Below are 27,539 nucleotides of genomic sequence, written 5' to 3'. Positions count from 1 at the left end.
TGTATCAAATGCTAACCATGCGACGGAAGTTATTTTTCTGTCTAGCTGTTAGCAACATTATAAGTATAGCTCTCTAACGTTCAGTGACATTCAGCCGAGTGGGAAAATACAGATTTATTATAAATCATAGGTTAACACGGGGTCAACAGCACAGTAATAAATTGTGTGGAACGAGAAAATCATCTCAGCTCAGTCATAGTATTGCTAGTCAAATCAACACACTAGTCAGTCAGAGATAAACGAAGATAAAAAAAACAAAACAAAAAAACATTTGGATAGAAATGGAATTAGATACATAAAATACAACAGTACATTAAAATGAGGAGAATCGTTGCATGTTGTGTATGTATCAGTCCTTTTTTCAGATAATATAATACTATATAAATATGTAAAACGAGGATTTGTGTGTAAAAGTAAGGAGTGACGTGTGTAGGTAAGAGTTTCGCACATTGGCAGTCATGGTTGATCTTGCATTTTGGCAGAGAGCAGGTGAGAAGATGAAATGTGCAGTATTTAGATTGTGAGTTGAAAAGTTTGATGACCTCTTGGTAAAACTGCTTACATACATACAATGACATTTTTAAGGTAAAGACTAATTTGCCATTTTCTTTTGTTAACATAGTTTTGATACTGTTCTTAATAAGACATTTCTAATCTTGAATTGTTTAGCCTGCAATGTATTGAGCATTTTTGTGGGTTTAAACCTGATAAGGGCTTACTTTGTTAAGTAAAATTTGATTATAAGATACTGTAACACTTCAATTATTTAATCTCATTGCAATTATTGTAAAGTTTCGCACGTACAGACAGAATGTTTTGTGTTGTGCCAGTAAACGGGAATAGTAGCGGGAGATGAGTGAGGAAAAACTACACGCGGCTCTGTCGTTCACTCGGCTAAAATAAATAATAATAATAATAATAAATAAATAATGTTAATTTTAAGTTTTGTCAGTTCTCTATTTTTCTATTTATATTTCTTCCCTCTGGACTATTTATAACTTTCTTGTACATGTTTACTGTTATGCACCAACATACCACAGCTAATTCACTGATATGAAAACCTACTGGGCAATATACCTTGATTCAATTAACTAATGTTGGAATAATTCCTGAACGCCCCAACATATAAAAAAAACACGAGGTTTTTCTCTCATCCCAAACCCCCGACATCCCGTGAACGCCGCACCAGACCAAAGCAGCGGCTCGCCGAGCTTCTTGCCAATGACAGTCGCCTGCTTGCTAAAGTCATGGCGCTGCTTAAACAAAGTTGTTGTGTAGCTGGTCGTTTCTCCACGAGTCATCTATGGCTGAGTCCCAGATGCATCCCACAGGTGAGTACTTTCACTGACTGCTCAGATATTCTCCAACTGACGGGTATGGGTTGTCAGTGAACGTCTGTTAACCGTCGGTGGTAAGCTTGGTCACGGGCCTGGAAGTGCGCATGTTTTGTAACTCAGCTCAGTTAGATTGTTTATAAGCTCACAGATAAACGGTGTGGTACATGGACACGATGACGGGGTGTGATTGTAGGATACTTGAGACCTGTAAGACACCTGAAATAACCGTCAGTCCTTCGTGTGCAGGCTTACATCATCAGCAGCAGTCTGAGCACCGTGGTGAAGTCCTCTCCAGAGCGGACTGACAGAAAGAAAGAACTGCTGAGTGATGACGGGCCTGACCTACAGGACTTCATCTCAGGGGATCTGTCTGAGAAAAGCAAGTGGGCAGAGTACAAAGGCAGCCTGAAGAGGGAGAAGGGAGAGAGGTAAGCGGTAAGAGGTGTGCTCAACACCGGTCAGAAAAATGGGGATTTTCCGCTCATAAAGGCTGAACAATGCTCCCTGTTTGGTCTGTGAGTGCAGAGAGTTATCACAAGGGTTCAAAGAGCTGATCAGACAAAAACTTATCTACCTGACTGTGTCGAGCTGAATCAACCAAGCTCTCACACTGTTAAAGAAACAGTTCACCCAAATCAAAAAGATTTTTTTTTTCCTCTGGGGGCTGCACGATTTGGTAAAAAAGTCATGTTGCCATTATTTTGACTGAAATTGTCATTGCAATATACAATACCATGGATACGTGGAGTGAGGTGCATACAAGATTGTAACAGAAACAAGTAAATGAAGAATAACACTTTTGAATATAAAAACGTCAATTGACTGTTGAATGAAGTACATTTAAATGAATGTACATAGGATGTATCTGGGTGATGCAATCTAATGCAATCAAGTATCTGATCAACACTACACTTGGCAGTGGATCAGTGACATCTGTGGGAAATAATCTGTTAAACGGATGTGTAGTTTTGAGGGGACTGTAATTGTTCTCATGAGTGCACAGAATGAGAAGCACTTTTTCATCCTTTTGTTCTCACCTTGAAATTTTACCGCTCATTGAAAAGAACAAAGCAAATCACAGCATCAAAATCACTTTTGTTTTAACTCAGGAGATCTCATCTTGTGTCTGTAGCGTGATGTCGACTACGTCAGGTCCATGTGTCTTCCTAACCAGACTATAATTAATGTCTCTGGTAGCATTAGTGCACTTCATGCAATATTACTCGGCAGGACTGCTTTATGGCTATATGCATATGCAAGATTTTAAAATCCTTTTTAAAAATGCCTAATTAATTTGCCCGATGACACTCACATCTGGTTATTTTAGCCATAAATGGTTCATTTTCAGCAAAACTTAACTTCTGTCACTAATGACATAGTGATAGAAGCTTTTATCCACATCACCCACACCTACATGCACAAGAGACCACTCTTGCACATTTAGTGAAAGGCTCTGCTTCTGTTTTTACGACAGGCTGCGTTTTCCTCCGTGGCTAAAGACGGAGATCCCCATGGGAAAGAACTACAACAGGCTGAAAAACACACTGAGAGACCTCAACCTGCACACGGTAAGTTGTGTGACAGATCAATGCAATGTCAGGTTCTTTTTTTTTTTCCATTGCAACATGCTGGGGGAGTCATATGCACTAGACAGAATACATAACTAAATTAAATAAATAATAGATTAAAACAAATGAATAAATAAAATTAAAATTGTAATGACTAGATGCTGCTTTGTAGCGTGGCGTCTGTGAATCAGCTTGTAGATCACTTCTTCCTCTCCTCTTCCTGGAGGATACCCTATTTACAGGGCATGATATTGAATATTTTTCATACAGCAGCATATTTATTAAATTGCAGATTTAAATGGCTTTTATATCAGGATCTGTGTGTGTGTGTGTTTGTTTTTTTCTCTTAGGTGTGTGAGGAAGCCAGGTGTCCTAACATTGGGGAATGCTGGGGAGGAGGAGAATATGCTACAGCCACAGCCACCATTATGGTAAGTCTCCAGACATACTGTAACTCTACACAAGATGATGTTTTACAAAAAAAGTAGACATCAGTTAAAATTATTTATTGTTTTAAACCATACATTTGATAAAACTAAACCTGGTGTATGTATATCAGTAACATACCACAGGAGAACATCTTATGATACATATCTATGTATAGGGATTATTTGTTCCGGTCCTACAACATGCATATAGCTAAGGTTTTTCTCGTTCTCTCTCTGTATGTAGCTGATGGGGGACACATGTACCCGTGGGTGCAGGTTCTGCTCTGTAAAGACGTCTCGTCGTCCTCCACCTCTGGATCCAGACGAGCCCTACAATACAGCCAAGGCCATCGCTGCTTGGGGGCTGGACTACGTGGTTCTCACCTCAGTCGACAGAGATGGTAATGGCTTCATAACACAATGCCGGCTTTGTTTTTTTTACACTGAACCAAATGACACCGGCATTATGTTACAGGATACAAGATTGATTTATTCATCATTACACAACAGCAGCTCCGGGTGTCAGCTGAATCCTTACTTGATTACTCCCCACTGCACTCATTCATGTTAAAATGACTTGTCTGAAATAGCTGATCGAGGTCCCTTCCTGTATTATTGGTCTTACCAGGGAGTAAATATTATCAAATTTTAAGAAAACACCCACAGCTTGGAAGAGACCATGCAAACTTGATTTTATGTCCATCAAAATTTAACATCGTATGTTGTTCCATTGCTTTGTTTTGGCTACTATAATCTGAGGTTGTTTCTGGTTCCTTTCTATAGCATCTGTCAGTTGTTGTCACATGACTTATAAATCAGGAATAACATCAGGTATTCAAAGAAAATACTACAGTCAGTATTTTCCAAAACAGTTTTACAGAATACACAATTTCCTTGGAATTTAACAATTAAAAGGTTTAGAAACATAAAATAACAGTCATGTCAGCAGTCCTATAATGCCACTCTATCTTTATTTTGCAGATATTGCTGATGGAGGAGCAGAGCACATTGCTAAGACAGTCACCCAGCTGAAGGAAAGGTAAAATCTCCCATCCCTTTTGGATTTATCAGATGTTTGCATCTTAATGAATAAATCAGCACTCTTGTGATCCTCATTTAGGGGTCCTCAGATCCTGGTTGAATGTCTGACTCCTGATTTTCGCGGTGACCTGACAGCTGTAGAGAAAATTGCCCTGTCAGGGTTAGACGTGTACGCCCACAATGTGGAGACGGTGCGAGAGCTGCAAAGGTACTGACTGACTCTTAACATGTGGTTTTTCCTCTGTATTTTACCTGCTTATTTATATATTGGCGTTAATTCCCATGTTTTTATTAGATAATAAATGCTCAAAGTTGGAAGCTAAGAATCTATTTTCTGTTTCAACATTAAAGTCCAGATGAAAACTCAGTTGAGAGAATCTGGCTTTGTGTTGTGATGTTTTTCTAAGTGAAACAGGACAGACATGTGGGAAACGACATTGGGAAGAATCTGATTTGAACGTTGACGGTGAGCGTGTCATGACAAACACTGAGAATGTGCCACGCTGTTTCTAGCCAGCTTACTAATGAATCTTAGCTTTATGCTGCTAAAAGTTAAAGATTGATTGACAGATGGATATCATGATATTACTTGTTGAAACTGGTGGGTTACAAGCACCTGTCATATTTAGTTTTACAGGTCAGATTTTGATACAATAATACAAAGAACTTGATTTTTTGGCATTTATTTTTAAAAAGCTGCATAATATGACCAGGGATGTGATCTTCAAGGGTTAAAAGGGCATTTTTCATTTAATCTCAACTTTAAGAAAAGCCTGCATGCCTTGAATCTGGCAGCTCATCAGTCAATTTTAGAGGACTCTAATCAGCCAACAAGCCAAAGAATTAAAGAGAATAGCTCTTTCAGAGGAGATCAGTAAAGACAGCAGACAACAAACTGTTTTTGCTGTTTGCACAACAGGAAAATATGTTTCTAAGAGCACTGTAAAATGTGTCATGTGAAAGTGTTGTCTAGCGTTGTGTTGCATATTTTAATCATCCATCATCCATCTGGTTGGTAAAAAATCCAGTTTATATATATTTTTAAAAAAATACTGTACTTGTATAATATTGAATTGCTGCTTACCGTTCTGCCACAAGAGGGAGGTCATTCACAGGCAGCAGGACAGTAATACACACTCTGACCACCAGGTGGTCCAAGAGAGACGTTTCCCTTCTGGTATAAATACTAGATGAAGTACAGGGGTCCAAACAGTGAAGGCACTGCAGAAGTTTTTCTTGTCCCTGTTAAATGTTCACAGTAATCTGGGTGTATATTTTCAGTTTTAGGTACATATTCACCTTTTTGATAATTTCTTGTCCATCTGTCTCATCTGTTTCCAGGCACGTTCGTGACCCCAGAGCGAACTTTGACCAGTCTCTGAGTGTCCTGAAGCATGCCAAAAATGTCAGACCCTCTTTGCTCACCAAGACGTCCATCATGCTGGGGCTGGGAGAGACTGACCAACAGATACTCAACACATTGACTGGTGTGTACACTCACTACTCACACATGCATGCATTGAAATATTTTGATTTTAAGTACAACAGTTTCCTGACTACACTGCTGTGGTGATGTCGCAGAGCTGCGAGAGGCAGGAGTGGACTGTCTAACGCTGGGTCAGTACATGCAGCCCACCAAACGCCACCTAAAGGTAAGAACATTACACCGTTTACTCTGGCAACAAGAGAAACTGCACATCTGTTGAATGAATGAGCACTGTACTGATGTGTGTTCTGGTTTCAGGTGGAGGAATACGTCACTCCAGAGAAGTTTGCCCACTGGGAGAAAGTTGGGAATGAAATGGGCTTTGTTTACACAGCCAGCGGACCACTGGTGCGATCCTCTTACAAAGCAGGTGAGAAACACACTTCATCCTGTGCAGTTTGAACATGCACAAGTCAGGGATATCTCTATCTCATAGAAGAGGAGTACTCAACCTGCTTTGCTCGGCGGCCACTTTTGCAAAATTACAGAGGGCCAGGGGCCAGTAAATAAGCAAACACAAATACTATTTATAAGACAAAATGAAAATGATCTTTTTTTTATCTTCTTCTTTGTTTTCAAATTAACTGACTTATTAGTTTAACTTAGTTAACTAAACTACCTTGGTACTGTGATTGACACAAGGCCTTTATGAATGACCGATGCATCAGGTATTTTATAACCAATCCAATCTGTCTGGCTCTAATGACATTAAACGTAGCTTTGAACCTCTTTCATCACACAATCACTCAAATGTTAGATTAATAAACTGCTCCTGCCAGGGACAAGACAAATAGCTTATTGAAGCTCTAGTGTGTGTAGGCTAACATGCAGCTTCCCAAGTAGCAGCCAAGGAAAAGTATCGAACATTTACTAATCTGTATAAATAAACAAACAAACAAAAAATCCCCAGTGTGAAACTATTTATTTTAATTGTGAATTTGAAAAAGATGGGTGGCCTACCTAGCACCCTATTCGGGCCAGATTTGGCTCACGGGCCACAAATTGATTATTACTGAAGTACAACATAATGATGGCTAAAAACATTCTTAGAACCTTCTTAGCCATATGCTAAAAAATCTTTCACACTGGCACAATCCTGGCACCTTCTTAAGTAGGATAAGTGGGCCTAGGTTTTACTGGCCCTGTTCCAGGATTGTCCCCTGAAAATCAACCAAACACAGGTCTAAAAGCTGTAAAAGAGTAGCGACATGTCACTCTAGCATATCAACATCAGTCGCTGTTTTTATGGACGAGTAGAAGTGCAGTGTGAGTCATGGGGCCCTGGGCTTAGGGTAACCGTGGGTTAATAGTTGTATGTGTTAAAAGGGCTAAGTTATTCTAGGGTCAGCTCATAACAGACAGCCAGATTCTTCATTTAGTTCATGTTGGTCAGAGAGAATATGTTTCTAATGTATGCCTTTTGTCTTTACAGGTGAATTCTTCCTGAAAAATCTACTGAAAAAGAGAAAAGCGGAAATCACTATAGCAGAATGAAAAGAGCCTAATCTCAGCTTCTGCCCTATAAACACACACAGCTTTACACCTGCTGTACCATAATAATAATAATAATACAGCACTCTAAACCATAGCACAGGAAACACATTTAACATGTACAAGTAGTAGTATACAAGTTGTACAAGTCAAAAATGAAGGCAGGTTGAGTAAGGGTAGAGAAGTGATGTTAATGTCTTATGACCATTCCTTTGCACTTGTCCTCTACTGTTCACCTCTGAGAGCCCAGAGGTCTACATGTTAGTGAGAGAGGATCAAAGAGAACAAGCAGCAGGTAGAGGCCTGCAGACATGCAGATAACCTGTCCATGTCCTCCTGCCAGCACAAAATACAAACTGATGTTGGCAGTAGCTGTAATTTGCAATCTCTGCACCTCAGGGTGGGCCCTAAATCACATCCACCATGACCTCCCTTCCCCCAGGGGCCCCGTACTTCAGGTAAAGAGCTGCTGACCTTTAACTACAAGCAAATGTTTATGAGCGCTTTGATGTCTGTTGCTTCAGGACTGATGATTTAATGAGGCAAGAGGGTTTTTTTTTTTTTTGTCTGAAGGTTCTGGCAGCGGCTTCAAGGTGAAATTATGTGATACAAAAACACATCTGTGGTCGCTGAACACTTCAATTTCTATCGCATTAGAAAAAGTTGTTGTTTCAAGCCCAAATTGGCCTTCAAGTATCAAAAGAAGCACTTTTGATATCTCTGTCAATTTGGGCTCTATTTCTTCTGATATTAAAATTTTACACACGGACAAGAAAGATGCACATTTGTTTAACTCAGTTTGTCAAAAAAAATCTTTAAAAATGTACATTTATATTTAAAGAATTAAAACTCAAAAGTCCATCTTTGCTGGTTTTCATTTTTGTGTCACTTTTATTTGTTTTCTACATTGATTTGGAGTAATCAACAGGCACAAATAAAGGACACACATCACATTTTATTGCATTGGCATCTTTAGTAAACAGTCAGGACAAACACTGATTAACGTACCGTAAGATGATATATAAAAATATCTTAAAAAATAGTATAAAATTTTGCAATTTAGCAACAGTACTTGATTATATAGTAAATATTCTAAGAAAGTAGAGTGACACTAATAGTGCTCATTTGATAGCGACTATAACCGACTGTGCAGCTGAAATGTATGGTTGATAAATGCTACTTGACATTGAAATGTATGAAATTAATGATTTCTGTCTGGAATGGTTTGTCACTAAACTTCTTCCAAAGAGTCGAACACATTCACACAATTTTGGACTGAAGGCTCAACTTCTTCCTCTCATCCAACCTACTGCAGGGGAGGGATTTGTTACATTGTTCTGCACCTTTTGATCATCAGGTGTGTACAGGGGGGTCTGGACCCGAATGAAATGTTTGAAAAACAATAAAAAAAAAAGAAGGCTGAGAGAGGAATGTGTCGCATGTCATGTGTGGAGGTGAAGTGAGTTTTAGACTTTGGCTTTCTTGGTTGGAGGCTCACTGGCAGTGATGCGAGGACAATGCGCTGCCGGGGTGTAGGGGATTCGCGTTGCCGTCACTTTCTTACCGATGGTCTCAATCTGCAGACAGAAAAAGCAGCATTATAGAAGCTGAACAGCAGCTATTCTCAAAATATCTACCTTCAGGATCCAAACATATTTATCATTTCAAAATTCCAGACTTCTTTGCTGATTCATATTCGACATTTGAGTATAAATACCAACAAGTTTATTATATAAATAAATCAATTTAAAATCAAACTGTTAGCCGTGTATTTTACATTCTAACTATGTCTGTGATTATGTTAGCAAATAAATGACAGAAGAAAACAATCTCAAACAAATTGATTGCTTCTATGTAGGAAGCTGGACAACAACATTCTCAAACCTCTTTGCACTAAGAGGAGGTAAACTAAGCAGTGCTACTTGTACTTGTACTATTGTCTCTTAACATGAGATGAGTACAGCGTGTTCTGTCTCCTCACCTGGAAGCCGATATTCTGGAGGTGAGGGTGGAGGTGGTCCAGGACTCTGCGACCATCAAATATAAAGGCCGGCTTCAGCATCTTCTTGTAAATTTTCTCATAGTCCAGTTCCTATAGTGGAAACAGAGGGGTATGATGATTTTAATTTTTTTTTTGTTTTGTCCCCCCCAAGACGAATCAATCTAAAAGTTCGAAGAAGAAAAAATGTGTGATGTTGACCTTAAACATGTCCCACTCTGTGCAGATGACCAATGCATGTGCACTCTGGCAGGCCTCATAAGGGTCTGAGGTCACAGTCACCAGCTCCGACACTAAGAAAAAAAAAAACAAGTCTGTCAGTGAAGAGTCAGAAGTTCTCGTCCCAGCTTAACATTCGAAAGAAACATTCAGCTGAGTGTCTGATTTTACATTTTACAAAGGCAGGTAAAATTTATTGGGAAAAACTACTTGGGTTATGCTGATTTAAATTTTAATTCTTATAACATGGCACCAATACAGGGTCGCTACAAGTCCTTAAAATGTCCTAAAAGCCTTGAAAAAATTATTATAGTCCTACATTCTGAATATAAATAACTTCTATCCGAGGCTGTGACTAGTTTATTTTGTCACTGATTAATCTGCCAGTTATCTTCCCCGTTCATTTTGTTTATGAATTGTCAGAAAAAAAAAGTGAAGAAGCCAAAACCCAAAGATCATAAAAGGCTCAAATAAACAGCAAATATTCACCTTCGTAGGGGCTGGAACCAGTTATGTTTTGGCATTTTCCCTAAAAATTACTTAAGGATTAACAATCAAAATGGTAGATTTTTGTGGGTTGAGAATAAGACACTGACAATGTAATAAACACTTTCGAGTCCAGACTTTGTTGCATGTCACCCCCCTTCTTTCTTCCTGCTGTATCTTATGTAATAAAGGCAAGAAAATCCCCTAAAATACTTTGCAGGCTTACCAGATCTGCACTTGAACCTTGGTAGACACACACACACACACACACACACACATATACACACCTCTCTCTGGGTTGTCCTCTGAGATGCTGGGCTGGGAGAGGTCATGAATGATTTGTTCCTTGAGGACTTTGGGGTCATAGATGAACAGCTTGGCTCCCTCATCCATCAGATATTTTGAGATGTAGATACTGGACGACTCCCTGCAGTTGCGACAAACACACACTCTGGTCAGGGCCATAGTTCACCTCAGTACGCTGGCAGGTGTTCATATGGAGTAAAGTGTGTGTGATCAACAGTGACACTGCATGTTTTGTATCTACAAAGATTACATAAGGTGATTGAGAGGGCTCTTGAAGTTTCTCATACAAACAATGCAAGTTAATGGGTAACAAAGCTGTTGGAAAGACATGTGAAAGAAAACCAGACAACTGGGAGGTGACAAACGAACAACATGAAATGAGACTAACCTTGTGTCACCTGTGTCTTTTTTGAAGGAGAAACCCAGCAGAGCAATCTTTTTACCAGTAACTGTGTTGAAGAGGCAATCAATAATCCTGCAGGCAAACCGCCGCCTTTGGTACTCATTCATGTCGATCACCTGAGAGAATCAAACACAGTTCAAGAATGAGGTAAAGACGGCGAGCAGAGAGAAGAGAAAAATGAGGTGCTGTGCAGTGTCTCACCTGCTGCCAGTAGGAGGCGACCTCAGGCAGGTTAAGGGCCTCGCACAGGTACACCAGATTCAGCACATCCTTCTGGAAACAGCTTCCACCAAAACCTGAGCAGCGTGTCAGAGAATAACAGAGACAGAAAGCAAAATTTTAATCTGTCTATAACTGATTCAGAATGTACTTAGAGGCTGACTTTAAACATCTTTTGGACGAATTTCTTACCTACGCTGGCTTTGAGAAACTTGCTGCCTATTCTCTGGTCCATACCAATCGCCTTGGCAACCTCCTCCACATCGGCCCCAGTAGCCTCGCACAGAGCGCTGATACTGTTGATGCTGCTGATTCGCTGTGCCAGGAAGGCATTGGCTGCCTACACAAACACAAAACACGTGTTTTACATTGTACTTAACATCTACATAAATAGCGAAAATCCATTAAAAGGAACAAAAAGGAGACATTAAAGTGAGTATTAAGTTTATCAAGAGAAAATGAATTGACAGCTATTATGCAGCACAACTTTATTGTCAGTAAACAATGCAATTCATTTTAAATCCTTAGGCAGCTCTGCTTAAGAGATTACACATAAATTAAACACATGGTGGACATATAACCCTTTCCACAAATGTACAAAACACATTAGACAGTCATAACAAATACACATCATACACATTATATCCACTGGATACAAATCTCAGTCAGCTGCACCCTGATTTTGCTTTAGCACCAGGATAGACTGATGTATAAAAGAATTCTTCAGCCTGGTGCATTTAAATGGAGGGACTATTGGAGGGCAAAAGTTGGTATTCACTGTTTAAAAACAATTATGATAACTGATTGTTTCAGTTGTACTTCATCTAAACATAAACATTTGCTGGCTCAAACTCCTGAAATCTAAGTTTAACAGTTTTCTTCATCATATAAGACAGTTAATCAAATGTCTTTTGGTTATGGACTAAAGCTCAACAGTGAAGATGTGTTACTAATACTATTGAGGAATCTAAAAAAAACCCATTTTTTTTAAATAAAGGCATAAAATTAATAACAGTCGTGATACAGATTCCTTGGTTTTGTTCTTCAATTAACTATAATCAAGATATATACTGAGTAGGACATTTTACGTAGTAATAACCAACTTTTCAGTGCAGTCACAATGAATCAAAAATGAAACAATGAAAACAATTTTCATTTGCACTGACCAGTTTGGACAGCTCGGATGACCATGTGTTGGTGGTGATGATTCGTGCTTTGGGGACCCAGTGTTCATAGACAGCACACAACGCTCTGATCGCCCTCTGACCTTCGGCTGTTTCGTCTCCACCAATCAGGACGCGGTCTGGCTCCTTCAGGTCCCGCACTGCTGTTCCCTCTGCAAGGAACTCAGGGTTGGACAGCACCTACAGCAGTGGCACAACTTTAGAAACTTGCAGAATAACAGATATCAGAGTGTGAGACTTCTCATAGAATAATACACACTTGTAGGTTGAGGCTGGGCTTGGTATTGGCATCAAATATCCGTCTAATGCTTTCAGCAGCTCGAACTGGGACTGTGCTCTTCTCTGTGACAATCTTGTAGCCGTCAGACACCTCCACAATCCGCCGAGCACATGCCTCGATGAACTTCAGGTCAGCAGCACGACCTTTACCCATCCCATAGGTCTTGGTTGGGGTGTTCACCTAAGGAGGAAGTACAACCAGTCTAATGAACTCATTTATGTGTCATGAATGTATGTGTCAGTATGAGTGTGCAGGGGACACTGATGGACTCACAGAGATGAAGACGAGATCTGCCTCCCTGATGGCTGAGTCTATGTCTGTAGAGAAGAACAAATTTTTCCCTCTGCATGATTCAACCACTTCTTTCAGACCTGGCTGCAGTGAGAGGAAGTGGGAAAACGAGACCGAGAGGGTGTGTCAGTGAATGTGTGGGACAAACATGGCACAAACAGTAATACGAGTTCTCAATGACTTGTCATGAGCTGCCCTTTACACTAGTCATGATGATGTAATACTCTGACGTAGAGAAGTTGCAACACTGAACAGTCTGGAACTAATTTAAGTTTAATTCAGCCCAGGATGGAGTAATAATGTACAAAAAAAACAATGACCAAAAGGCCGGTTGCCTGGCTACTTCTACTGTTGTTATACTGTTATTTACTTTAATGAAACTAATCACTCCTTCAAGATATCTGACTTTCAAAGGGGAGATAAGAAAGTAGGGGAAAAAACACATTGCATATCATCACTCTTAATGAAATATGATCCTATGATTCTTTTTAAAGTTTTCCCAGAGAATTAATCCTATAATAATACATTCTTAAGCTCATTTTTAAATAATTACACAGATGTGATACCTCGTATATGGGCAGAGTGTCTGAGTTCCAGGCTTTGATGCGGGACTCATTGACGTCCACAACAGTCACTGTGATTTCTGGACACATGTGGGCGATCACACTACATGTTGGGCCTCCTACATACCCTGCACCAATGCAACAGATCCTCTTTATCTGAAACATCTGCAGACATAGAGAGAGGACAGAGTTCAGAAAAAGAACATGAAGCATGAAAGACGAGATAAACTGAATGAATGAAGAACCGTGACCACAATACACACAGAGTGGGACATCATACGGTTTAATAAAAGACTTAAAACTGCTTTCTGGTGGACATATTATCTAATAGTGACACTTTGTTTCTAGATGACCTCTAACTGGACATATATAATGATATATGCAATATGTATGAACAATATACACTTCATCAATAGAAGTAAGAAACTGTTCAATTGAATATTCAAGAATTTCACTTAAATGCATTAAATGCAAGCCACCATGAAAGCACATAATGAATACGCCCTGTCCCATAAATAGCCTATCTGACATGTGACACAACAGTGTAGATTGAGAAAATGAGTACAGACAGTATAAAAAAATCAGACAGGTCAGCTTGCAATCCATGTGTAATTTTTTTTTGTGTGTGTGTGTGTTTTCTCTCTGTGCAATCTAATTTTTTCCCCAATCTTTATTAAAGGCGTAATTAAAAATTAGCAATAATTATCTATTAACTGAAATTAAACCTTTTATCATGTTAATTTTTCAGTTGTATTTTCCAGTATTAGCTGATATACTGGCCCAACCAATTTATTGGCCTAGTTCCACTCTAAAAATAATGCCCTGTGCAGATGAACTCATTAAAACCTTTTCCCTCCAACCAGTCCTCATATTAACTTCAATGGGCTGATTTGCTCTAAAAGGCTTGGCATCATCATTAAAGTTTCTTTTGTTTGGTTTCTTTTGATTAATGAAATCGGTTTTCATTTTGAATATCCACTGCAAAAATCAATCGATATAGTTCACCATTATAGGTATTAAGGTAGGTTAAGGTAAACTTTATTGTCCCACAGGTTAATTTGTTTTGGATTCAGCACTTCATCGAAAAACATATGCCATCAACATCACATATGCACATAAAACATAGGTCATACATACAGTCTTGCATTAACTTGGATTGTGTATTGGCAGAAATCTGGCGATATGATACATCTAACAATACAGGGGTTACATTTCAATATATTGTGATATACTGCGATAATGTATGCAAGGTGATATATTGATTTTTCTTAAATCTAACTTTCGAAAAGTGTCTTAGTATAAAGAACAGACAATCATATGTATCAGATGCAGATTTATGCTATCAGATCACTGAGTATAAAGTGCATCAGTCCATAAATAAAAGACTCTAGAGCTTAACTGATGAATAAATAGAAAAATAATTGGAAACTACAAAAATGCCAAACGCTTACTTGTTCCGCCTCCTCAATCATGAGAATTTTCTGCTTCTCTGACAGAAATGTCAATTAACTTAATATCTTTAGGTTTTGATTTTGGACATTAGGAGCTTTAAATTGTGAGAACAAGTGGCAGACTTATTAATAATGAAAATAATTAGTAGTTACACCCTTTCATTCCCATTCATTTAATCTTTTAGCCTGTTTTACTACAAGCAAAACATGACCAGAAAAGTTAAGATTGGTTTCTTTCTAACTCTTTTTTTTTTTTTTTTTTGTCTCTGAATCTTTTAAATCATCCTGCTCATGTCTTCACATGTAATTCTTCATCAGTTCATCACTGCTACAGTAAGTTACCAGTCGGTCCGTTATAGCCTGGTGGGAAATAAAGAGCCTTTCATCGCAGGTCAGCCACGTCCAAGCACAGATCAAAGAGGACCTTTTTATCCCCTCAGATACCGTTAAGCTACGTTAGTTCAGGTTAGCTGTGCTACGGAGCAAATGTCACTGCTTGTAAGGCCAGATTACACATGAACAGGACCGGTAATTACGCTAGTTTACCGCTTCTTTCTTAACGCAGAGCGAAGGACATAAATACAAGAAACTAATGAATGGACGTCTGTGTGGAAGCAGCTAGCTAGCTAGCCTCCGTTAGCTAACGTTACATTACCTCTGCTGCCAACTCGACAGTCACTGAAGTTCAGGAATGCGCAGATTGTTAACGTTAGCTCCTCTCTTTAACGTGTCTTGTCCAAACAGCCGTCGGTGCCGGGTTCTCCGTTCTGTTGTAACAAATTATAAATATCTTAAACTAACACTTAAACCACTCCTCGACGAACAAACTCACACCATCAGGGTTTCTTCGACAACTCTTCCTGCACTACCTTTACCTCAACTGAGGCACTTCTGCCAAGGTACCATCACCACCTCCCTCATATACCGAGCAGTGGAGAGGAGAAGCTTCCGGTGTGAGATTTTCAGAATAAAAGCACCACACCCTCAGGAGTAATGACTGGTATGGGCAAAATAATACAAGTTGTCATCAAGTTGTCCTTTTAACACTGGTGGAGGAAGTATCCAGGTAATCCAATAGTAAAAGGAGACCAAGGACATGTTCTTTTACATTTTTGTTCATAGCACAAAGATTATTTGAAATACTAGTCACCTTTATATATGAAACTTATATGTGTGCACTAAATAATGGCACAGTTGATATAATTTCTCTAATAATGGTGATACTATAATATTAAGTGCAACAAATCAGTGGCGGGGCATCTGTAACACTGAAAAAAGCATAAAACAAGTAAGTCTTACTAACCCACTGTATCAAAATAAAAGCACACCTCAAAGTAATCACATTACTCCTGTGACATCGAATTATGTTACTTAGGTTTGTTTTTGTGTATGGTTCAAATTCTTTTAGATGTTAGGCATTATATGCGCTCAAAGCAAAAATCCCTTTTGCTTCTTTCTTTTCTGTTTCTGCAGAGGACTAGGAAAGTGACAACTACAATTTAATTATTTTGATTAGTTACAATTACCCCTGAGCTTGAAGCCATGATAAAAATCTCTTAGGCCAGCTGGCAACACCTATGTTAATTTTTAACCAATAACCTAGAGATAAAATTGATATAAGTTTAAATTCACAGTAATCTAATCTAAACTTTAGACAGCAGAAGAAAAACACTGTACATCCACAAAGTAACTCTCATACCTCAAAATAATTTTTTTTGTTGAAAACTTTGTTGAAAAGTGGCATCATTCCAGCTTGTCTCCAATTGGAGGAATTGAAGGTTACAATTGCACCCTGTTACGATGGCCCCTGGTCTCCCCTGCTAATGTGACACTGTAATATTACTTTGGTACAAGTTTTAAGTCCTGCATTGAAAGTATTACTTATGTAAATGTATGTAAGTATGATCAAGCAAAATGTGCTAAGGACATTAAAAGTAAAAGTAATTAATTAAGAAAAAGGCCCCTGTGACTGTTAACTAAAAGGATCTATCTTGGATAAGCTTGAAAATGCAGTTTTGAATGCTTCACTTTTACTTGTAGTGGAGTATTTTCACAGTGTGTTATTAGTACTTTTACTGAAGTAAGAGATCTGAACACTTCCTCCACCAATGCCTGAAGGCAACATAATGATAGGAACACAACACAGCACACATCACTTTCCCACACATTCAGCTGAGCCACTCCATTATTCCACCACTGACAAACTCAGTCTAGGCCACAAAAATCTCAAACCAGTGGAAACACCCTAAGGATTATTTAATGACAAGCAAAAATTTCTGGGAATTTTGAGAATGTGCTAATTTTTTTGCTGACAGTAGTGTACAAGTCCCTCATTATATTAATTGAAAAATAATAATAATAGCCAGTTAGTCCAAGGACAAAAGATTAGGGGCTCAGGCCCCCTTTAGAGTCTATCTGTGCATGTTGCAGTGTCTAACATTTCAACATACATGGTCTTCAGTAGAGTAAAACAGCGTTGGCATGTAAAGAAGGATCAGAATATTTTCCCAGCTTTGTGGGAGAGTCTTTTATTGGTAACAGAGTAGGAGCAGACCTAACAGCCGGCCATAAACAAATGCCTTAACAGCACTCATTCATTAAGACAATTACGTTTCACTGTGTTTAAGCTGTAAATTCAAAATGCTTCTCTCTGTAAAAACCTGTTTAAAGTGTCATGCTCACCCTGCTTGGAATAAATTAGTTTAAGTTGTTGCAACACATTCTTAGACCACTTTTTAAATTCAGCAGTTAATGTTTTGGGTGATGGAAAAAATACAGCAAAAATATATAAAAACTTAAAAGGTGACACTTCAAATAACAAATAAATCAACCAATTAAAACAAATGAAATGTTGAAAATAAAATAAGTACTGAGTGTCAAAAGATCAGTTTCTATGATTGTGTGATGTTTTTGTAATCTGAAGAGAAAAAAACTTTTCTTGGAAATCAACATTAAACATTAGGTGTTTAATTATATTAGCCTTTTACATCAACATTTTTTCATATTGCTGCTTTACATTCTGATGTATAACATGGAAATAAGAGAACAGACATTAAAAAAAGGGTTTTGATTATTAAGTATTTGACATATCACCATGTAGCACAAAAATCTCCTAAACAAATTGTAGCATTTAATCCAAAAACATATAAAAATATAAACTTGCACTAGAGCTGTGCTGCTGGCTAATACAAAACCTGACAAAAATATAAAATTTAAAACACACTTTGGATACAACAGGTAGTACAAAAATAAGTTACAACTTCAAATGTAACATACAACCCTCAGATATTCTCAGGCTGTTACATTTCAAATGTTATTTACTAAATGGTATAGTTTTATTTGGAGGGCTCCATGGTGGAGGTGGACTGTCTCGGAGTATCGCTTGTATTCGTCTTTCTTCTCTTTGTCTCTTCTGCTCTAAATCTTTCCGCGCCTGTTGAAAAACGGTAAAAAAAAAAAGGGAATGTTTATGACTCACATATAAAATGACCACAATTGTAAATTTATGAATTTTGTCTTTACTATAGTATATTCTTGTCATTAGTTTGACAGCAGCTCATCAGATAAGATGTTTAAAATGTGACATACATGCCTTATAGTATTGGAAGAAAGTTAGAAAGACTTGAGAGAATATTGACAGATTTCAAGAACTGGCAATTGTAAAATTGTATTTTCACAATTTTGGCAAAGTTAATGTGCAGCATTACATTCAGTATCATGTGCAATGTTATTCTTTATCACTTTTTCAATATTACTGCCAATATTACTTTTAATAATCATCTCTAACACTACTTTTCTACCTTAGTTTATTTGAAATTATTTTCTTTATTTCATTTATCTTACTTTTGTTGTTCTATTAGGCACTGTTTTTTGCATTTACTTCTTATACACCTTTTTTAAAAAACATTTAATACTATGTTGTACTGTATATACTGTATTTTTTGATCAATTTGGCACAAGAATTTCCCTCTAGATTAATATCCAATTATCCTGTTGCAAAACTGGAAAAATAAAGAAGCACCAAAACAATTTCACAACATTTGGAGCCCAATTTACAAAGCTCTTTAGATTGAATGAAGACTCAAAGTTGCCCAGCATCCATAAATGTTGTGGAGTTCTGCTTTTTGTCTTTAATTTGTCCTGTTTTGTCGTGTTTGTTACTGTATAATACCTGTAAATGAGCAACTCAAATAGGGTGAAATCATGGAAGAAATCAGCATTATGATACATGATGAAATATCAAATTGAATTGCATTGTACTGCATTCAGACCATTACTCACTCAATAAAAATCATAAAAAAAGAGAAAGTGAAATATATAATATTATCTCTCCCAGATGCCTTCACCTCGCTGAGTACTGGAACATCTCAGAAAACTGTCAACATTATGGCAGAAATCACCACCAAGTGTTCACACTACAGGCTGGTGGTGATTACTACGTGAGAACATTTGTCTCCAAAACAAATAAACAAAACCTTTGGTGCTGTCAATCACAGGCAGCAAAAGTAATACCACTTACCAGCCAGTTTTCATACATCTCTAAAGCCATTTTATCTCTCTCCTCTTTCATGTATTGTTCCTCCTCCTCTTTATCTTTGACTTTTTTACGCTCCGTTGTGACTTTTTCTTGGAGAACATCTTTCTTCTTCTCATGCCTTCATCAGTTTAGGAAAGAGAACATAACAATAGTTTTAGATGAGATTCGTCATAGAGATGCAGGTGATGAAACACAAAGCTTTGGCTGCCATCTAGTGGTTGATCAGCACAAGTGTTGAATAAACTGCTGAATAAAATCTTAATAATGAAGTACAGAAAGAAAATTTTAAGAAATGTATTGAAAAATGTATACAATCCTGCAATTCTAGTCACTAAAGACATGCTCTTCTCACTAGAGGTCTGTGCACAGAGAGATGTTTCATCACCCTTAAAATAAACAAATAATTGATTAAAAAGTCTATGATTTACACTCACCAGTTAGAAAAGGCAGATTTACTGTCTCTCTTTCTTTCCTCCTCCTTTTCTTGCTTTTTTAACCTCTGTTTATTTTCAGCTTCTCTTTTCTCTCTGTACTTTTTTTTGAGGAGGTGGTCATGCTCATGTCTCCATTTTTCAAACACCTAAAATATTGATAACACTACTGATTAACATCACATCTTCCCACAGGCATGGTTATTATATCTCTCAGAATAATGCACTATAAATCACCAGTATACCTGTTGAGCAGATTGTCTTTTTTCTTCTTTTTCTTCATTTGCTCTTTGCTCTTTTCTGAGCGTTTCTTGTTTTTCTTTGGCTTTCGCTCTGAGACTCTCTGCTTTCTTCTCTTTCCAAGCCTCAAATGATGCAACAGCATCTTCCTTTCTAGCTTCTTCTTCCTGTTTTTTTTTTTTTTTTTTTGAAAGATGACAAGCAGCATGAACGTGTTAAAACAATGTATAACACTGTGGTCTTACTGTATTTCAGATTAACACAGAAAAGATTATTCACCCTTTTCTTTTTTTCTTTCAGAAGTTCCTCTTTCTTCTTCAGTTGCATGTTCTCTCGTGACTTTTCCTTTTTCTTTTGAAGCCATTCCTGTTAGGATGGACATGTTCACAGGCAGGGGTTTTTAGACTGAGAATGCACTGGAGATATCCTCAAGCCCTGTACCAACATTAATAATGAGTAGCTGTCATTCCTGCCTCCCAAGGACTGGAAAGACTGCTAAAACATTCTTTTTAATATTTTATGTCATATGTCACTTCAGTAAAGTTGGCTCTTTTAAACCCATTCCTCTGTACCTGATATCTAATAATAATTTTGAAAAAAACCCCAGAGAATAATGTTGCAATATAGAAATTATGAATTGAGTGTTTAAAAGCGTGGCAGAAATCAAGCAAAATGAGACGTGTGTTTGAGGGCATAAGACAAAGCTCCTCTATAAAGTTCTTAGGAGATAACCACACACTAATACTCTGATACACTGCATATATCCTTCATAAAACACAGAAAAAGAAAGAAAAACACTGTTAGGATTTTAAACTGTAGCTAGAGTTGCACTGTTTGTTTACAGTTCTTTGACATTGTATGTTCATAATAAAATAGTGATTATTAAATAACTCTGCCTCTTAACCTTTTCCTCTTTTCACCTGCTCTCCTCCTGTTTTCTCTCACATTATCTTGGCCCCTTCTAACTCCTGCAGTCCTCTGTCTCTTCTTTCCCTCACTTTTCTCTTTACCTTGTTCTTTGAGTCTATCCCTCCTTATCTTAACACAGATGAAATGCTAGCATGTGCATATGTATGGCTGTGACTTCACTGTATGTGATGTTATGTGCATAACATGACTCACTGTGAGGCACATGCATGTACATTTGATTCAGCACATAATCTGATATATTTGACAAGGATCAGCCAGTCACTGGTCAACGCTGATCAGGCTACAAAAAAACAAAACAAAACAAAAACAAAAAAACAGCTGATTCGGGTCACTGGTCAAGCGATTGGTGCATCTTTAATTGCAGGAATGTGGACTGTTACTGGTCCTTTTGTCTTCTGAGTGGTTTACATCCTACTTTATTGCACTGACCTGGTAAATGGCAGCTCTGAGTGAATCTACTGCTTGTGGCTGAGACTCTTGTAGTGAGATTTTACGATCCAGAACTTTTAGAGATCCCAAATACTTTGACTCTACTTTCCTGGAGCACACACTCTGAGATCTCGGAGTGGTCTTCGAGTGAGAACTTGATGTCCTGATTTAAATAAAAATGATGATCAGTTAAGTTTTCATTCTATTTTATCCACAAAGCTTTTAGTATCTATTGTTGCAGCTTGTTTACCAACCTGGTATCAAATGATTTTTCATGAACATGAGAGAGTTGATCTGAATGATCTCCTGAGTCTTGCTGAAAGAAATTAAACACGTCACACACATTAAACACAATTAAACACATTTACTGAGACTAAAAGTAATCAATTAAGAACCAGAGACTATCTATCATTAGACTGAATATCACAGTCAAACCTGATAATGAATTACTTACATTAAACTCTTCAAATGATGTGGAGTACTTTCTGTCCTGCTCTTTGCTGTCATCAGAAATAAAATCATCTAAAACAATAAATTAAATACCAAGGGGATTAATGAGCTAAAAAAAAAAAAAATCAATAAAATAAAACAACGTTATGGTACTGGATTTTTTTTTTTTTTTACCTCTGGATCCAGAATCAACAGTGGATTTGGTCAAGAGCTGTGACTGGTCACTGAGGCTACATGAAACTGCATGATCTTCCTCCGTCCACTGCAGGATGAAACATAAAGACATGCTCCAATTACAGAATGTTTCTCTTTGCTTTGCAGCTCCAAGGGATTATTTTCACTATTTAACTTTGCAATCAGACAGCCTTTTTGTATGGGAAACGGCTGTTCTATAAGCAAATAAAGCTCTCTCTTTACAAGGCAAGTTTGGATGCCTAACAGACCTAACCTAACCTAACAGATCAAGGCAGCGGTAGAGCAGCATCTCCGGTGTTCTGTGAGGTAAAATTACTGATTTTGTCAATGGTGACTGGTTGGTTCGGAGACAGCGATATCTGACTTATATGACAGCAGTTTCCCGTTGCAAAAGACTGTTTGACAGCCAGAAAAAGCTGTGAAAATATTCTAAATATAGTGTACACTTAAACCGATACCGATTTTCTTTTAGACATACCTTTTTTAAAATGTCTAAAATACACTGAATATCAATATGTACCTCATACAACCCCACTTCAAATACTCTTCCAAACTATCAAAATATTGAGTATACAAGAAATGACACATGTGGACAACTGGTCCTTACAGTTATGTTGCTGGACATGTCAGTAGAAAGGGGAATGGATGCAGAGGACGTCTGTGGCCTGCTGAGATCCTGAGATTCAGCGTCTTCTGCTATCTTCTCCACATTCTGAAGGCTCAATCCAAGAGTCCTCTGCCTCGGTTTAGGCCTAGGCGGCTCCCTCTCTGCAGTACTATCTGAATAATAATATATAGTAACAGTAAGTAAGTAACATGGAATGTGAAATGTGTGACTTGTACATGAAACAATATGAACAGACCTGTTGAAGACACATGTTTGAGGTCAGCTGCTGATAACTGTGGAGGCTGGGAGCTTTCCTCCAGAACAGAGCTGGTGCTCTCCTCAGGACCAGGAGTTTCCACCAGGCTGGTGTCAGATGGTAAAGGTAAAGGCATGTCCAGGAGAGTGTCCCCTGATGTTTGGTCTGACAGAGATTTACTTGTGCTTTCTCTTGTGATTTGAGGATCCGTGGACTCCTCATCGCTGTTTTTAAATTGCTTGTTATCTTCACTGACGTTTGTTGAATGTTGTGAGGAAAATGAGTTATTATAATCATTGTGTCGACTGATCGAAGAGTCGGGTGGCTCGTTTTCATGTGACTCCGATACCGTGGTCTCTTCTGAAGGAGAATCGATTCTTTGGGTTTTCAGAAATGAAACTTTTTTCGTCCTGCCATGTTTGCCTTCATCGTCTGAAATATCAAAGTCGTTGATTTTGGCTTTACTCTTCCCAGCCTTAAATGCACCAGCCTTCTTTCTTCTTGATTTGAGGTATTCATTCAAAAAATCTGTGAAATATAGAGCATGACAAGTAAATAACAAGATAAAACCAACATTAAAACTGTTATGAATTTAAGTTGAAAAAACAATCAGAACTCAAGGTCCATGAACTATTACTGTCTGGAGCTTTCAACTGCATCTAAGCATCCCTTCCTGAGTGAATGGTTGCTGGCCAAACGAGCAAACTCCATCCACTGAGGAAGACTGAGAGATGTAATCGAAAACTACAGAAAAAAAATCATCTTTCCCACTCGAAATGCACCCATCTGAGCTGAAATGTTATCCAAACCCTGACATCAGCTAGAGGGAGTACAGTAACTTTGCCTGTTTTAGCCATATGGTTTGTTCTTCTGATGCTCTGCTGTTATTCTTGTTGCCATCTGTTATTTTCTTCTGCAAAGCAGTTATATAAATCCCTCATCCTATCCTTTAACATTGGCAGGGAAGCAGTGGCTCCAAACCTTTTTTGCCTGCTGTACTCCTACAGCCCTATCAGATGAGCTCAAGTAACCCTTAATTGACACTATCTGTCATATTCACCATATTTTAAACTTGTTGTTGTTATGTTATTTAACACACCTAAATTAATAAAAAAAAATGGGGGAATTAAGGTTTGGTATCTTTTTTCTTCAATCATAGTTACATTTCTACTACTACCCCTTGAAGTGGCAGAAGATAAACTCTTACTAATTAGTTTTTACGCACTTTTACCAAACCATTATTTTCTTCTTTTTTTTTCAACCCCCCTGAAAACTGCAGTACCCCTGACTGGAAACACAACTGTAAAGAACTATCATTTTATACATAAAAAAAGACATCTTCACAATTTCTCTAATTTGTGTGATAATTTCTTATTCTGGGTCACAGTTACATGCACAAAAGTACAAAGTAACTTATAGTAGCATGAAAAGAATGATACAGGAAATACACATGCTTAATCATCAACTATCATTAGACACAGATAATGGTGATACACACCACTATTATGTAAACAAAGGCACCATATGCGTGGGCATTAGGATCTCATGGACAAGCCTGTCTTATCTAGATACAGCTATTTTGATGCTGTGCCATCTTACCATCTTCATCTTCGTTGAAGTCATCAGAGTACGAGTACTGGTCTGTTTTTGTTTTGTTTGCCCTGGCAGAGACAGCAGCCTGAAGTTCATCCTACAACGACATTACAATAGTGGCCATGATCGTCTTCACAACTAAATCACTCATCTCTTAATTTCTTATTTGGTAGGATATCCAGAGCATATATAATTTTTTTTTTACCTGAAATGTTGTCCTCCTCGATGTTTTAGGACTTTTAGCGTAAGCCAGTGTCCTGAAGTCCTGATTTGTCATTTTGAAAACTATAAACACTGTCCTCTGATTGCGTTCACTGGCATTAGCAAGCTAGCTAGCGTTAGCTAAATTCACTGTAAAAAACAAGTAGCTAATTTAGCTACTAAGATTACTAAGATACCATTACAGCTACATTACCAGTATACAAAGTTTGATTACCATATAACTGCTGTCTGGTTCGATACACACCACACAGCTAAATGATACTAATAATGCTTTAACTGAAGTCACACTGACACAGCTAATATGGGCTAACGGACTTGTTGACGGTAACCAAGGGAAACGTAAAGGACAGTTCCGTTCCACCACTGCGCATGCTCAGAGCATTATCCAAGCGAGGCGAAAATATTTTATCTTTTTAATCCGTCCGTTTATAATTTTTGGCAAATTCCACATACATGAAATGACATGTACCACTGAAAACCATACTTTGTCTTAACTCTAATTTATATTAATCTATAATACTATTCCAACAATATTTGAAAAATATGGAATCATCAGCGAATATGACTAATTTATTAGTATGTCCCCCTTTATTTATTTCTCCCCCTCCCACCTATAGTAACAAAACGCTAATACTGATACTAATAATAATCTTACTTCATAATAAGCAGATCATAAAACTATTTCTAAACAAATAAAATTTGCAAAAAGACAGTAAAACCAAAAAACAAACAAAAACATTAAAGCCATTAGAACAAATAAAATCAGCAAAGGACAGTCAGTTTGTATTTGTAAAAAGTGTTGGGGTTTTTTTAGATAAAAAACAAAATAAATTATTTCAAACTCATCTGGTCAAGTAACCAAAAGTTGAATCACAATATGATTACAAAGCAGCTGGAGCTGAAAGCAGGGTGTTGGTTACATTCCAAGGCATGCCAACACTGAGCCAACCTCAGACTAGTAATGGCCTGCCCACTGCCTACTCAGGCCCAGAGTCACACAGCAGCAGGAACAAGGAAACATGGTTTCGGAGCAGTTACTTGATACGGCTAATATGAATAAATTATCTACCTCTTACTCTATCTCAACAGGACTCTACAAAGTAAAGCAGTAAAAACATCATTACAGTCGAATATTAATACACCAGTGTGTTATACAAAAACTTTCACATCCTCTTAAAGTAGAAAAAAACACAATTTAAATTGTGGTATTTTACTTGCAATGCTTTCTCAAGAGTTTACTTAAAGGCAGAAAAGCATATTTTAATTGACAACAGTGTATCTACCGTAATGAAAGCAGGACTGTAAAGGTTTGCAGTAAAAACAAAACAGACCCAGGCAGTAAGACTGAATTCTTTTTATTTTTGTTTTGTTATAGGAAAAGTGCATAGTTGAAGCCCTTTTTCTCTTAGACAGTAACAGTGTAAAACAATGTGTCCCGTGGGACCAGATCATCACAACAATCTAGTACAGCTTCTCCCATTAATTACACACAACTACTTATGGTTTGCCTAACCTTTTTCTTCATTAGATCTCTTCCTCGCCCCCTCCCAGGCAAGTGTAGAAAGATGTAGTAAACAACAATCTGAGAGGCCATTCGCTGATATGGAAATGAGCCAGCTACTGAAGACTGTTGGGATGAACTCAGCCCACGGTTGTTACAGATCATATCCAGGTTCTTCCACATCTCTAACACCACACATCCAAGAAAGACACTTAAATTTTAAGACTAATCCATGGAAGTTCTGATATCGCAAGTACACTGAAACATAAACTAAGGCCCAGATACATTTTAATATACATGTTTCAATGACAGGGGCATGATAAAGATGCAGTCAGTGACTAGAAAAACAGGAAATTCATGATCATGTACTGAAATCTAATAGCCATCAATGTAACCTAAAAAAATATCCCATATTACAGTGTTCCATTTTTCTTGAGACTGTATTAAATTCAACTCTGTAACTTAACAGGCTGGAGTTTGTGTTGCTGTGCTCTGTGTTATAAATATCCACCCACATTCACATCTGTGGTTCAGGAACAAAACCACATCACTGGCTTGCATTAGGAGTTTCAATTATTCTGTTTTAAAGGCAGAACATGCAGGATTGTTTGTAACTATAGCGAGAACAAAGCCAATGACTTGGAGAAATAAAAAGTTATTTTTTGATTGTTTCATTCATTCATTCATTTCATTGTTTCACAGCGGTTACGTTCTTAAGTACAAGTAAAACATGCACCAGATTTTGTGTGAATACAGACAAAGCGAACCTCAGTCTGCTCTGTCTGTGTGTGTATGTGTGTGTGTGTGTGAGTGTGTATCTCTGCAGCTCTCACAGATGGAGAGCAGAAGAAGGAGATAGAAAATGCAATGTAACCATTGGTCACCACATTTTTTAGCCCCGACTTCAAAACCCGCATGCTGTATTGGCTGGGGGTGCACACATTTGCCAAAGAGGCAGGTACATCAATCTGTCCATTTCTTGCTTCTTAGGGAAATCCTGCATAGTATGCCTTTAACAACTTGTGTAGCAGCAGTCTGGACCAAAAATCAACAAATCTTGTAACAAAAGAACTCTTTAGTGTCCATCCAGGTAATGTGAAAACATCGAGATCATTCCCACATCCTTTTACCAACACAAATTTAAACTAAAAATGACTTCAAATATTGCTGTTTCTTTGTAAGAACTGGTTCTCTAAATGAGCTATATATAAATTCACATTGGCACCGAAATTGCACCTCTTCTTGCCCCTTTCATTTTCATTGATTTGACAGATTATCATTCAGATGGTGTGATACAGAAACTTTGGATTGCTCTGTTGATCACAGACTGATCCTCAATAAGAAAAAAGGCCTTCATCTCCACAGCTCAATCAATACAACACACAAAAAAGGAACT

General features: G+C 37.8%; 3 protein-coding genes across 3 annotated transcripts; 1 reads left to right on the top strand and 2 right to left on the bottom strand.

Annotated features, from left to right (window-relative positions):
* Positions 1–1,186: 1,186 nt before the first annotated feature.
* lias (lipoic acid synthetase) lies at positions 1,187–7,398 on the top strand. Its single transcript, XM_084715394.1, has 11 exons — positions 1,187–1,331; positions 1,584–1,765; positions 2,812–2,905; positions 3,256–3,336; positions 3,578–3,734; positions 4,315–4,372; positions 4,454–4,582; positions 5,716–5,861; positions 5,956–6,026; positions 6,119–6,230; positions 7,293–7,398. Exons 1-11 carry the CDS (start codon positions 1,248–1,250, stop codon positions 7,352–7,354), a joined length of 1,176 nt encoding a protein of 391 aa, XP_084571520.1. The 5' UTR covers positions 1,187–1,247; the 3' UTR covers positions 7,355–7,398.
* Positions 7,399–8,214: 816 nt separating this feature from the next.
* ugdh (UDP-glucose 6-dehydrogenase) lies at positions 8,215–15,649 on the bottom strand. The gene is made up of 12 exons (XM_084715391.1): positions 15,408–15,649; positions 13,305–13,466; positions 12,721–12,822; positions 12,427–12,627; positions 12,150–12,347; positions 11,176–11,323; positions 10,966–11,060; positions 10,750–10,880; positions 10,343–10,482; positions 9,552–9,643; positions 9,333–9,443; positions 8,215–8,928 (listed from the first exon to the last, which is right to left on the bottom strand). The coding sequence occupies exons 2-12, from the start codon at positions 13,464–13,466 to the stop codon at positions 8,818–8,820; spliced, it is 1,491 nt and encodes a 496-aa protein (XP_084571517.1). The 5' UTR covers positions 15,408–15,649; the 3' UTR covers positions 8,215–8,817.
* Positions 15,650–17,703: 2,054 nt separating this feature from the next.
* On the bottom strand, positions 17,704–24,989 carry map9 (microtubule-associated protein 9). The gene is made up of 13 exons (XM_084713068.1): positions 24,626–24,989; positions 24,427–24,517; positions 22,828–23,355; positions 22,572–22,744; positions 21,944–22,031; positions 21,774–21,841; positions 21,574–21,635; positions 21,320–21,482; positions 20,240–20,326; positions 19,966–20,127; positions 19,724–19,869; positions 19,272–19,407; positions 17,704–18,185 (listed from the first exon to the last, which is right to left on the bottom strand). The coding sequence occupies exons 1-13, from the start codon at positions 24,695–24,697 to the stop codon at positions 18,066–18,068; spliced, it is 1,896 nt and encodes a 631-aa protein (XP_084569194.1). The 5' UTR covers positions 24,698–24,989; the 3' UTR covers positions 17,704–18,065.
* Positions 24,990–27,539: the final 2,550 nt, after the last annotated feature.

Source organism: Lutjanus erythropterus, chromosome 3 (genome assembly GCF_056507025.1).
Source record: "Lutjanus erythropterus isolate fLutEry1 chromosome 3, fLutEry1.hap2, whole genome shotgun sequence".
Lineage (NCBI taxonomy): Eukaryota > Metazoa > Chordata > Actinopteri > Lutjaniformes > Lutjanidae > Lutjanus > Lutjanus erythropterus.
Note: the sequence above shows the minus strand (reverse complement) of the source record. Positions and strands in the feature narration are given on the sequence as shown.